General features: G+C 52.2%; 1 protein-coding gene across 1 annotated transcript in view; it reads left to right on the forward strand.

The window, feature by feature from the left end:
• Col4a2 (collagen type IV alpha 2 chain) overlaps positions 1-13,701 on the forward strand; it is a 151,457-nt gene that overhangs the window by 106,490 nt on the left and 31,266 nt on the right. Inside the window, exons 16-22 of the mRNA XM_027938844.3 lie at positions 791-835; positions 3,751-3,804; positions 4,517-4,583; positions 6,820-6,930; positions 7,389-7,538; positions 11,426-11,518; positions 13,152-13,315. Coding sequence (XP_027794645.2) covers positions 791-835; positions 3,751-3,804; positions 4,517-4,583; positions 6,820-6,930; positions 7,389-7,538; positions 11,426-11,518; positions 13,152-13,315 — 684 coding nt within the window. The remainder of the gene's footprint in view (positions 1-790; positions 836-3,750; positions 3,805-4,516; positions 4,584-6,819; positions 6,931-7,388; positions 7,539-11,425; positions 11,519-13,151; positions 13,316-13,701) is intronic.

The following is a 13,701-nucleotide window of genomic DNA, read 5'->3' on the forward strand; positions in this document are numbered from 1 at the left end:
GAGCCTGAGACAGGAGGACCTCAGATTCGAGACCAGCCCTAGCAACTTAGTGAGATCCTAAGCACTTAGCAAGACCCTGTCTCAAAATTTAAAAAATAAATGTAAGGACTGAGGATATGTTTCAGTGGTTAAGCCCCCCTGGGGTTCAATCCCCAGTACCCCCCCGCCCCCGCCAAAAAAAAGAAAAAGAAGAAGAAAGAATGTCCCTGGTAGAGGATCCTGCAGGAGGTGTGGATACCACCTTCAGAGCAGCATCCTGAAAGCCCCTGGCCGCCTGCAGGTTCAGTCACAGGTAGGGAAGTGTGGTCAGAGTCCTGGCCCAGTGAGAAGAGAAGGATTGCTGGTTATCTGGCAGTCGTTACCATGAAGAAGACTTGGTCTCTGAGTAAGAAGAGACTTGCGGAACACTGGGTACAGGAGTCTTCTGTATTCACTGTGCCACCTCTGTGGGTTCTTCCCTGTTTCCTTAAGCAGCAGAAGTGGTGCATTGGGTGAAGGTGTTGCCAGCATGACCTCCCCTTTAGAAAACAGGACTCCAGGTGGTTTGGGAACCTCTCATAGGAAGGGCAGCTTGCTCCTCTAAGTGGTGACTCTGTTCCTTTTCCCGTCTTACCATGGTCAGATCTCTGCACAACCCCACCCCTTCTGAAGCAGGGAGAATTATATTTGGTGGTTTGTTCTCGGTGTGGAATTTGGTTGTTTTGATCCTCCTCAAGTACCAAAATATCAACCTCGAGAAATTTCTGTTTCGTGTTCTGAGCTGTTAATCGTTGTTTTCTGTTCAACCCAGGGTCCTTCTGGCTTCGATGGAGAGAAAGGATCCCCAGGACAGAAAGTAAGTTTGCTGCGTCAAACAGTCTGCTCTAGACCTGAGATCTCTTACAAAGGCCCTTCAAATAAGCACGGCATTGCAGAAAAGAACGTGGGCCCCAGAGGCAGCATCTTTCCCTGCATTGACAGTAGCATAAATAAGCCTTTCACTCACAAAACTTAGATTTTTGCCATTTTTCTTGGGGTTTTTCTTGCAAATCAGCCTCTCAGTTCTTCCCACTGATCCCTCCCCCAAGACTTTCATTGCTTGGCTGCCTCCCTGGACCTCATACCCTTCTACATCATCATTGTCACTCTTAGGAAGGCTGTCAGCTCAGTCCCCGAGGTTGATATATTTTTTATAGATCAACACACACTTTGATGTTTTATGTTCAATGATAACCCAAACAGTTATTTTTATCATGTGTTTGGTAGGCAGGTTTTCAGGGGGAAATGTTATGTGAAAAATGTACTATGATTCTGGACCAGGTTTAAAATCGTAAACACTAGATCATACGAGAAAGAACATATAGAGCTAGTTTCTCTATTTACTTTCAGTATTCATTCACTCCAGGGCAACAGCTGTCCATGCTACAGCCAACCACAGGACCAAAGGTCAGCTTACAGCCAAAGGGCTGCAAGGGACGAGGCTGGCAAAGAGACGGAGGCCAAAGCAGGCCTCCATATTCGACAGTCTCCCACCCTGCCCACCCCTGTCTTCAGAGGTCACTGCCAGTTCCCAGGTTGCCTACCACATGCTAGTGAAATCACAGTTATGATCGGTTCTTCTGCACCCAACACATAGGAATTGAGTTGTTTCAAAAGGTGATTTGACATAGCTGCCCCTAGAACCCAGAAGTCCATGAGCCATAAGAGGCCCAGCAGGCCCTGGCCACCTGCATGGTCAGGCATGAGGAAGGCCGACCACCCTTCCTGCTTCCTCTCTGCAGTTGCTGTGACATGGTAAGATGCAGACGTCTGTGGCTAAGTGGATTATAGGAATAGTTTACTCGGCTGTAAAAATGTATATAGAGGCTGTACTGCAGGCCAGGTGGCCGGGTGTCTATGCAGCACTCGCGCCTCCCCAGGTCACCCTGATCTTGTGTTCATGGTTTGGTCTTATGCAATAACAAAGAGCAAGAAGCCAGAAGCCACTCCAAGGAACAGCAGTGGACGCTAACAAATACCACGCATCAAAGCAGGGGACCAAGGGAGAAATGCATTCTGGGAAGATGTGGGCTCCCTGCATGACACCAAAGCCATCAACCCCCACTGCCATCACAGAGCTTTGGTTAGTCTGAACCTTCTCCAGGGGATGGGAGAAGTTGACTTTTCCGGGTTGTGTTAACTTTTCTGAGCAATTCGAGATGGTCTCCCTCCTTTTTCTATGGCAAACTTAGTAACTGAGTAAAGGCTTTTCACACTAGAGTTATCCTAAAAAGCGCTCACCAGGACCTGAGACCCTGGAGGGACACCAGCCAATGACAGCTGCCGGTAGTGTTGGCAGAAGCCCCCTCACGGCCTCACGTCAGCAGGACCATGAGACCTGGATCAGAACTGTCTGGGAGTCCAGGATGTCCCTTTTCCCACCGTGGGCAGCAGGGCACCAGCTCACCAGGTACACACTCAAGAGCGTCATCCCGGCTCTCCAGCTACTGCCGCCTGCGGTTCCGCACCACAGTCCGCTGGCCTTCAGACTGACGGGGGTGGACACACCTCCTGGGGCCCTGTGAGTTCCCTCTGGCCTAACCCACGCTCCCTGGGCCGCCGACCTGGGAAGGCGCCCACTGAGCCTGTTTAGACTGCGGGAGGCAGTTTACCGGAGCATCAGGGTCTCTTTGGAAGAGGCCTGTCATAACGAATTCCTTCAGGAGCTTGTTTCCGCCAGTCCCTGAGGACTTCTGCCTAATGACTTTCCCTAATGTGGGTTATTCTGCCCTTGAAAATCATGAAACTGACCGCTTTCGGAGCCTCAGCTCCACCTCGTGTGAGTCCTCCCGGCGGGAACCGCAGGTCTGCAGTGGGAAGCAGACGGTCCGCCTCTCCTGGAGCACCCAGCAACACGGCTGCAGAGATTCGAATCTCCTGTGAAAGAGTCCCATCAAGTCCTCAGGGCCTCAGGCTGCACTGTCCTGGGGTCGGGGACTGTACCAGAGGAAGCCTGTAATGAGGAATGACATCTCGACTCCAGGAAGCTCTGATCCATCCTGTGACCCCGTGATGCGACCACCACGGTGAACTTCTTCCTTTGGTAGATATTCAAGAGAATTAGGAAGCAACATTAGAGTCATTTTTTTTTTTTTAACAAAGAGGAGAATTCTCAAGAGATTTTAATACTTGTATTTGGTGTTAAGGACTAATGTTCAAATCCCGTCTTGGGAAGATTCTAGCAGCTGGATTGGCATCAACACCGGAGCCCACTGTTCAGTCACAAGATCACTAGCGTGGGGCTCCTGGCCCCCTGGTACCCAGCGCACAAGAAAGAGCTGGCCTCCTCTGAGCAGCTCCTGGACTGACCAGCCCCCAGCCCTAGTGACCAGGGGAGAAGAACGCAGGAAGGGAGGCAGACCCGAGCACCCACAGCATCACCCAGAGCAACGGGGACATTGGCAGCACCATGGCCCAGGTTTTCCCACAACAGCAACAACAAAAAGATACTTTAAAGAAAGAAAGGAAGGGGGAAAGGGGAGAAAAAACTTATGAGCTAAAAGAGAACTGAGAACCCGGCAGCCAAATGCCAAATTTGGACTTTGGCTCCTGGTTTAAACAAAGAACTTTAAAAAGGTATTTCTGGATCTAAACTCCGGGGAAATGGAATACACTGGATAGTCAGGGAGTTCGACTGATCACTGTTAATTTTTCTAGCTATGATCATGAAGCCATGGTCACGTTTTAAAGTTATATGTTAGATCAAAATAAAAAGCAAGCCTCTCTCCGCAGGGAAGCCGAGGGCTGGATGGCTACCAGGGCACGGATGGGCCCCGAGGACCCAAGGTGAGTCCTCTTCAGCCTTTCCTCTGATGAGGTCCCGCCCGCCACTGGAGAAGGAGGCACCCACCCTAAACAGATGGGGAACACGCAGTGCCCAGCCCTGGACGGAGGAGACCCGTGGCCGCTCATTAGCCACATGGACTCCTTGCCCAGGGTCAGGGTGCCATATGCCATACAGGGCCACCCAGGCTGCCCCAGGAGAGAGAGGTCCAGCAGGGCTGTGGGGAGGGGGGTTTTGTAGTCACAACACGGCACAGGGCCCCTGGCTCTGGGGGAGGGTACAGGTCGCCTGGCTAATTCTGAGGACCAGTGGGGTGAGCTGGGTCTTCCCTCTGACCTGTATCTGGTGAGAGAGGACCTCAGGTGCTGCCACAACCCCTCCCCACTCCCCGTCCCTGGATGCCCAGATGTCACCACACACTGTGGTGGTCTGGCCTGTGGGACACACCGTCCCCTGGCCACTGCTGGTGTTCTGTTAGTGTCTCACAGTGAAATTGGCACGTGCCTGTACTGTTCCCTCTGGTGCATTGGCTGGCAGTGGGGCACCGGACTTCACCACCACGCAGCAGAGATGTGGCCGCAGGGACAGGCTGTGGGTGGACTGGTCAGAATAGTCGCCCTGCCCACCTGACTCCATCTCCGCCTTGATTCTTGGGAAACGTGTAGTTATGGAAGCCCAGAAGCCCCTTCTCACTCTCTCCTGTTCTCTCTCCAGGGGGAAGCAGGTGACCAGGGTCCCCCAGGACCACCTGCCTACTCGCCTCATCCTTCCCTGGCTAAAGGTTGGTAGGAAAACTTCCCCAGAATGATTTAGCATCACACGGATACTTCCTTCTGCCAAAGACACAGAGTCATGAAATTTTAAGACAGATTTTCCAAGCAAAAACCAAAGTGTTGAGAACGCAGCTTCAGACACAGCCTGGGGCGCCGCTTCCCGCAGGGCTCGGGAGTATCACAGGAACCAGCCTCTGTCTGCCTGACGGGCCTCGCTGCCTTCCAGGGGTGTACGTGACGCACAGGTTCTGCTTTTACTGTCTAGAATATCACTCAGGAAATCCGACAGCAGCTGCCCCCCAGGGCTGGTGAGCACCCTGGAGACGTATCTCTGTGGGCCTGGAGCCACCCATGAGCCTGCTGTGAGGACTGCGCTCAGCACCTGTGACCCACCTTCCCACCCACAGTATCTAAGGTGTCTATAAACACAAAGCCCGAGACGGCACACACGGCTGGCTAGACTTGATTGAGGATTCGTCATCTTTTTTCTTTTTTTAGTTATAGGTAAACACAATATCTTTATTTTTTTATGTGGTACTGAGGATCAAACCCAGTGCCTCGCACATACCAGGCGAGCGCTCTACCTCTGACCACAACCCCAGCCCAGGATCTGTGATCTTGATAAAATGAAAACATTGCTTTTGAGGCCTTGGGCACTTGATTTTTAAATCACTGTTAACATGATCTTTTGCATTATCAAGAATATGGCTGACTGAGAGCTCAGGACCCATTCAGTTCCCCCACCCTACTCTGTGTGCCTGGCGGTCAGGCGGACAGATGGATGGTTGGAAATTCAGTTTTGCTCACATGCAGATGTAGAAATGCCTCCACTGCCCTCTTCTCCACGGGAAGATGCTCCTGGCTTTTGGTAGCTGGAATGTGACTGAGCTGCATTCCAGAGTGGCAGAGCAGAAGGTTACCTCTGGAGAGAGTCCTCCGGGGTGGGGTGGTGTCGTTACAAGGCCGCCTTGCATGGGCTTGTGGAAATGCAGAAAGGAGAGGGGTTTGTGCTGAAGGAAAGGATTCCAAGTAGCTAAAACAGGCCGTCTTCTCAGACGCTCTGCTACTGTGACAATGGGGACTCTTTGGAGCGTGCGCGGTGTGCCTAGCAACTCTTCTAGGTGGTTCTGATTGCACCTGTCAATCTGTTCACCCCTCCCAATGGCCCTGTGAGCTGGGGTGACTCTCAGCTCCATCTTTCTGAGGGAAAAATTGAAGCTCGGGGAAGCCACGTGACTCTCCTGAGTGCCATATGTAACAAGCAGAGGGACAGGCAAGGAATTCAATCACTCCCACCCACAGCTCAAGAGGGCCTCCAATCCTCATCCCACTTTAAGAAAAAATGTTTTAAGGTTAAAAAAAATGGAAGATCATATGCAGAGTGATGGCTTTTCCCCAAATTACTAATAGTGTGTGACAAAATGTGGTTTTCTCCTCTGTTCTCTCCTAATTATAAAAACACGTAGGTGGTAAAAGGTTGCTGAGGGCCAGCTAGAGAACACAGGGATGCTGCTCAGCAATTGTTCAGTAGGGATGGAAGTCCACCTGTCATCCACCTGCCAGCCCCGAAGGAAGCCTTGAGGGTGCAGAGGCTGGGAGAGGAGCCAGCCCCTGGGCCTCCCCTCTGGAGCCTGGTGCGCTGTGGGGATCGCTGCCCGTCACTTCTGCCTTCCATGGAGCTTTGGGCTCAGCTCTTTCCCCTAACTTCCCACTAGCCTGTCCCCAACATCCCTCAGCCCAGCCCTGTCTGGCCGAGTGCAGTGGAGCTGGGCGCACAGTGTGGCTGTTGTCCTTTCTGGGCGCCCTTCTCTCACCTGTAGAAGTGGGCTGCAGCAGGTCTCCGCAGGGGCCATGGGGCCATGGAGTCATGGGCTCTGGTGGACGCCACTCGGGCTCCCACACTCAGGCTGCGCTCCAAGTGACCTCCGCCTCTGTCCTTTTATTCCCTGTGATCCCTCAGTATCAGAGTCTTCCTTCAAAAGAACCTTCCCCACCTTTGAAAACTCCAAGCGCCCTTTCAGCATTCGGCACCCCTGCGCTGTTCATAATGACAGGAATTCCCCCCATAGATCCCCCCATTGGATCGTGAATGAGACCCTCAAACCCAGAAGCCCCTAGTTCCCAAACATGTGAACCTCCTCTGTGTTCAGAATAGTCAGCAGATATGTTCCAGTGAGAAGGTGCTGCCTGCTGCAGTCTGCACACAACAGGCTCACCCTACCCGGGGACTTGTCCGTGTTCTAGGTGCCAGAGGTGACCCAGGATTCCCAGGACCTCATGGGGAGCCAGGAAGCCGTGGTGAGCCAGGAGACCCTGGGCCCACAGGACCCCCTGGCCTGTCCTTTGGAGATGAAGGTAAGGGGCCTTGTGGCATCAGACCTCAGATTCAAGTGCCTTAGCCCCTGTGAGCAGGGACACCTGAGACGAGTGGGTGCTCCTCAGGCACGAGCCACGCCAGCCTGTTGTGATGTCTGTGTGGAACCTCACGCAGGTGACAGTAACCCCCAGCTGCGTTAGACTGTGCCACCAACTGGGAACTAGCCTGGTCCCATCAGCTGGTTGGAAGGCGCACAGGAGTTGTGCAGAACTGTGGCACCGAAAGTTGGTACAATCAAAGGCCATTGTTGGAGGGAGAAGAGGGGACGTTTTTAAAGACATTTTAAAGGTGGCATCCACCTTTACTTCATTGACTAGACTGTGAACCCCGCTGCACCTGCTGGTGGTCTGTGGACATAAATATCAGCGCAGCCCCTAAACACCAGGAACCTCGTGCCGCCCTATTCTGTGACATTGATTGATGCTGTGGGTTTCAGATGAGAAGAGAGGCCTCCCAGGGGAGATGGGACCCAAAGGCTTCCAAGGAGAACCTGGCATCCCTGCATTCTACCCTGGCCCACCCGGAGCTGACGGAAAGCCCGGTCTCCCAGGAGCCCCCGGGCCTGCCGGACCACCTGGACCAGATGGTGAGTGGAGGGACGCCAAAGGCAGGTGTGTGCCAGTGCTGGATCCTCTGGGTCCAGCCAACCCAGCAGGGCTTTATTTGGAATTTTTTGCTAAATAATCCTGAACTCATTCAGCTGGGACGGGAGTGGACACAGGTCAGCCTGTCAAGTGGCTACAGTCACGTGGCTCTTATGTAGTGAACTTTGGTTACTACTACCTCAGCCAAACAGGTGAGATGTCAGTGTAAATGTGAGCTGAAGCCCTGTCCCGGGTCTGTGTGCCAACTGCACACACCTTCTTCCAGGGCAGAGGCCCACTCCTTGACCTGCAGCCCCTCTCCTCTGTTCTCAGCTCATACAAGACAAGCTTGAGTCGGTGGCCCAACGGCTGCCCCACGACACCTCCAGGGTTAGCCCGAGAGGCATTTCCAGCCTCAGTGCTGCTGAGTTCTCATGTGTTGGGAATGCTGTGCCCCAGGAGGCCTAGAATATGCACAGCGGGCAGCCTTGGGCCTGCTGTCCAAAAAGGGCATGCTTTCAGCTTCAGTATCCAGTACGCTTTCAACACTCTGAAATTCCTAATGGGAACACTGTGTCCCCCAGGAGATTGGACAACGAGGCACTGGAGGAACATAGGAGGTCACACTCTATCTGTGTGGCACTGGCCAAAGTGTAACAGCCTCTCCTTTTCAAAATAGTTCACTCTAAATTCTCTGTTGTCACCTCCAGTAATCTCTCACTAGCTTCTATCTTCAGGGAGAATGAACATCATATTTGCTAATGGATAGAGTTGGATTTCCATTAAATTCAAATGTAAACATTGGGATTTTAATTGCTTTAGAAGATACTTTGAAATCTCCAGAAGGAAACTTATTGGAGGTTTTAGAAGTGTTTCTTCTATTAAGAGTCACAAGTGACTTCTCCATACCTATTTCATATTTTATGGTAAATTTTTAATTTCATAAGTTCTACTTTCCACAGATTTCCACATTTTTCAAAAAGTTTTAAGCACAGATATTTCCCTGGATCATGGATTTGCCAAAGAGTTTGAACAATGTTATCTTTAATATTTTCTATTTTGTGATATTTATTAATGTGGATCTGCAATAATAGCCAAATTATCTTTCCAAGTGAATAGTATCTGTTGAGTTTCCCTTATTTGGGTCAGAATATATGTTAAAATGAAAGCATAAAAACAAGTCGCTGTGATTGAAGACCGGGATAGCCATTGATTGCTGTGACCAAATTCCATTTTGATAGCACAAACCATGCTATCCAATCTTTCTTAGTAAATCTGCAATTTACTGATTTACCAGTGTAAGTCGATCATAGATCATCAACTAAATTCTGATCTATATTGTAGGCTGATAAGGGAGTGTGTAAAATAGATGGAATGATATCACATAAAGTTTATCAACTAAAGAATTTTAAAGCATACAATTTAAATTCTTACCCCCATGATATATATATTGTTTCCACATCTCCCCCCCACATACTTTTTTTTTTTTTAGCAACCCCTTATATAAAAAGTAGCCAGTCACAATGACCATGACCTTTTACAAGTGTCGGTGGCCAGTGTGGTGGCACACACTTTAGTCCCAGCTATCCTGGAGGCTGAAGCAGAATTGTGAGTTCAGGGCCAGCCTGTCAGCATGAGACCCCACCTCAAAAGAAAAAAAGAGAGAAGTGTGTGTGTACACTTGAGTTGAGTATCAGTGATCTTTTTCCCCAGAGTTCTGTTTTTTTCCCCCAGAATGAAATTGTCGGACTCCTGTTATTAACTGCACTTCATCCTATTTTGTGTGTGGCTAGGAATGAAAACTAGAATTTCCAGTCTTGTGCAGTTCCAGTGAAATCAAGCCTTGAAGTCGGTTCCCTTCTGGGTGAAACATGTTGCTTGCTCTCACTTCCAAGTCAGTTAGAGGAGTCGAGTGGCCGTGTTCCCTGCTGCTCTGGAGTAAGCCGGATGCCACTGTTCTGCTGAGAGCATCGAGGCTCAAAGCCTAGTTAGGAAGGAGATGGGACTAGGAGGACGACGGGGAGGAGGGAGGAGGCCTCTCAGGCACCACTCGGCCTATGTGACTGTGTTTGCAAAGTGTCTGATCCTCCTCCTGGGGATCCCCCTCCTGGGGACCCACTCATCTTTGTCCTTACTGGTGTGCCTCCAGTTGTAAATGCTGGTGGCCCTGGAGTCGGGTGGCTGAAGTACTATCCCCGTGGTACACTCCTCATAACCCTGGGGAGGGTGGGTCACAGCAGGTGGAGCCCATGGAGCCCATCCGGCCTGTTTGGAGGCAGAGCGTGGTGCCTCCTCACCCCCTCCGTGACTGGCCCAGGGCCCCCCCCAGCACTCTCTCTGGGGCTCCTGGTTCCCTCTTCCTTCCCCACCCCCCTCTGTAGCATGGAGCTCCCGAGGTGGGTTCTCCCCTTCTCTGCCCTCCACCCAGGCACACACAGCCAGGCCCCCCTCTTGCCCCCGTCTGCTTCTGTGCTTTGAGCCACAGATGTGCAGACCCCGCACTCTATGCAGAGCGGACACATGCACTTCCCAAGCACCCCAGACAGCTCTCCACCTCGCCACTCCCTGGTGCCCTGCTCCTTCCATGACCCCTGGAGCTCCAGCCAGAACCAGCTGCTCTGGGCACCTGGCTCCCCACACCAAATTCACAATGGGTCATGTGACCTGCTCCTTCAGGTCTTTAATGGCTTCCTTTTGGCCTGGGGATAAAAACCAAATCCTCCTGGACCATTTCCCCTGCACCCTGCATGCACCCTCCAGCCATGGCTCTCTCCATCTCCAGCCCTTTAGATGCACCCATCCTCTAGGACACATCCCCTGTGCCCTGCCTGTCCTGTCCCCAACACCCTTTGGATTTTAATTGGTGTCACCTCCTCGGAAAGGACTTTCCTGAGGCCCCTGATTCTCTGCTAGTCGCTCACAGTGCTCGTCCTACCTGGAAGTCTATGTTGGCTGGTTCACTACAGCACGTACTGCGTGTCAGCTGCCGTTACATCCGGGCTTTGTCCCCATGTGCCGTAGCTCCTGGACACGCTGGCTTGACTCCAGCACTGGGCTGTGTTCAAAGAATGAATGACATTGTGTCAAGGTGTAGTAAGACCAGATTACATCAGCCAGTACCCATTCATCTTTCCCGGAACATCTGAACTCACCAAGAAGCTCTCTGACCCTGGAATCCTGGTGCCATTTTTCCAACCACATGGCAAAACTCTTTAAAATTGGTGTTTTCCTCTCCTTCCTGCTTGCTGAATGGCCTCCTGCTCGTGGGTGCACAGGTGTGTGTGGCAACACACCCTCTAGTGTCTTGGGGACTTGTTCACTCCTTGGAACCTGGACAAATACTTAGTCTTAGCAAGGGAGCAAAACCCAGCAGGGTCCACCAGCCAGTCTCCTGGAGGTGTACCGACCTGTGTCACCACAAGGTGGCACTCTTCTGTAAGCATAGCTATCTTGGGATCCAGAGTAGATGGACTCACACCTCCACTGCTAGCCCTGCTTGGGTGTTGGGGCGCTGCGGCCACAGTGATTTAGAGGAACCCTGACCCTGATTGATGGTGTTATGGGCTGGTCAGAGTCAGTCAGTGAGAATGACCACACCTAGTCCCAACTGGTCATGAGGGACCCACATTATGACACTAACTCCGCGGGGAGGCGTGTGAGTAAACGGGCACAGAGGAATGATGGTGGGGTAGCACTTGTGCACCCACCCAGGAGAAGGGCGAGGGGAACCCAGATCATCCTGTCTGCGGGGTGCTTAGAGGGGCCTTCACATGGACTAGAAGGGGTGGAAATCTTGGAACCCAAGTGACATGGCTGTAAAACCAAACACTTTCTTGGACTCAGTATCTCTCAGTATTTTTGTGCCTGACTCTGCGTGTCTTCTCCTTAGGTTACCTGTTTGGCCTTAAAGGAGCAGAAGGACGTGTGGGCTACCCCGGACCTTCCGGTTTCCCAGGAGCTCGAGGGCAGAAAGGGTGGAAAGGTGAGAAATGCCAGGAAGGGCAGGGGAGGGACCAAGGCGACCACCCAGCCTTCTGGGCCCACCCCACTCTGCAGAGGGCTATTCCCTCCCCCTGGGTTTAGGACACAGGATGAGTATCCCCAATCCAAAATCCAGAGTGGCCCCAAATCCCAAACCTTGGGAGTGTGGACATAACAACACATGTAGAAAATCCCACTCTGGAGCTGGGGTTCCAACTCAGTGGTGAAGCACTTACCTAGCATGTGGGGGGCACTGGGTTCGATTCTCAGCCCTGCGCATAGGTACATTTTTAAAAAGAAAAGAAAACTCACTTCGCCTCACGTGACGGTCACAGTCAGTCCAGGTATCTAAAAACGGATAGCGCTGACCTCAGTCTGTGGGTGTGAGGTTTACCTGAAGCACCTTTAGGCAGGTACTTCATACTGTATATGCAAATGTTTCAAAACCTGCAATGATTCTGATTACAGACATTTTAGATAAGGGATACTCGGCCTGTAAAGATCTGCACCTCTCCCAAGCCGCCTCTCCCCACTCTGGGCGTTAACAGCAGGGGGAGGAACTCTGCTGCTTCCCAGGCAGGAGCACCAGTCTGGCCCTCCTACCTGTCCTCCCTCTGCCTGGCCCTCAGTGAAGTCCCAGCACTCAGGAAAAGTCGAGCAGCTGTTCCCTGCTGAATTCAGATGCCTGGTCACAGGTTCAGTGCCAAGGCAACAGCAGTGCCGGGCCGAGCCAGTCCTGGCAGAGCCCTCCCCACCAGGTGTCCTGTTCCACCCACTGAGACTCAGCGTGTGGGGACCTGCCTGGGCCTCGCTCCCACCCTGGGGAGGCCTTTGCCCCTTTACCTTCCCTGATGCACCTTGGGGACTCTGCCCTGTTCCAGTGAAGGACAGACCTGGGGACAGCTCCACTGTGAGGTTGTCTGGGACCATGGAGGTGCCTGTTTAGCTCCTGTCCCTGGGTATGGGCAGCATGTCCTGGCCCTTATGTCTACCCTGACCTTCAGATGCACATGGGACAGTGGGAGCCTGAGGGCAGACTGCAGGAGTCAGGTGGCCTCAATCAGGCGGGCACTCCCACTACCGATGCTACAGCCTGCCCCTCTGTACATCATCTATGCCCAGGGAGCCAACCCCATGGCTGGCACAGTGCTCACTGCCACCTGGCCTCTGCGTCTCATCAGGACAAGGCAGAAGAAGGGTCGGGTATTTCTTCTCTGCTCACCCATGACCTTGGCCTCCAGGAGAGGCTGGCCTCCACCTGGACCTCTGGAGCCACTGTGATGGCCATCTCATGGCTGTGGGCTCTGGATTCCAGATTCCTCGACATCCTTGTTAGTCCCCTCAGCTCTGTCTGTTCCTCTGTAAAGGGCCCTGGTTTTTAAGTATTTCCAGTAAACAACAAAGCAGAATTCAGAACCTGAAGACTGAACCCTTGAGTGACTTAAAATTGGCCCCACACTTGTTATCCAAGAAGTGGGTCTGATAATCACCGCCAGGACAGATAATGTTTGCAAAGCACTGGGCAGTGTCCAGCCTGTGTGGCCTCCTCTTGGCCAGCCCTCCCCACCCACCTTTTTCTCTCTGCACTTTCAAGCTGAATATTTAACACACGTGCCCTCCCTCCACCACTGCAGGTGACGCTGGGGACTGTAAATGTGCAGAAAGTGACCAGTTCATCAGGGGTCTTCCAGGACTGCCAGGACCCAAAGGTTTCTCGGGTATCAATGGGGAACCAGGGAAGAAAGGGGACCAAGGAGACCCCGGACAGCACGGCATCCCTGGGTTCCCAGGGTTCAAGGTGAGGAAACTGGGCATCCTGGTGACCAGCCTGGTGACCAGGAGCTAAGAGAACCTGAGGCGTGCCCAGTTCATCTAACACACTGTAGACCAACACTCGGTCCCCAGCGCACGGACACACCTTCCAAAAAGCCACACGTCCAAGGTGAACCTCAAAAGCTTTTACCACTGGGAGTGTGACCTGGTACAGCCACTGTGGAAGAAGGTCTCACACCTCAAAAAGTTAGACAGGGGTCACCACCAAGGCCAGAAATTCACTCCCAGGAGAAACCCAAAAGAATCCAACACCCACGTCCATGAAAATATGTGTGCACCAATGTGCACAGGGACATTACTCATACGAGTCAAAACATAGAGACAACAACCTGTCCATCCTCCGGTGAACAG

This window comes from Marmota flaviventris, chromosome 4, assembly GCF_047511675.1.
Source record: "Marmota flaviventris isolate mMarFla1 chromosome 4, mMarFla1.hap1, whole genome shotgun sequence".
Lineage (NCBI taxonomy): Eukaryota > Metazoa > Chordata > Mammalia > Rodentia > Sciuridae > Marmota > Marmota flaviventris.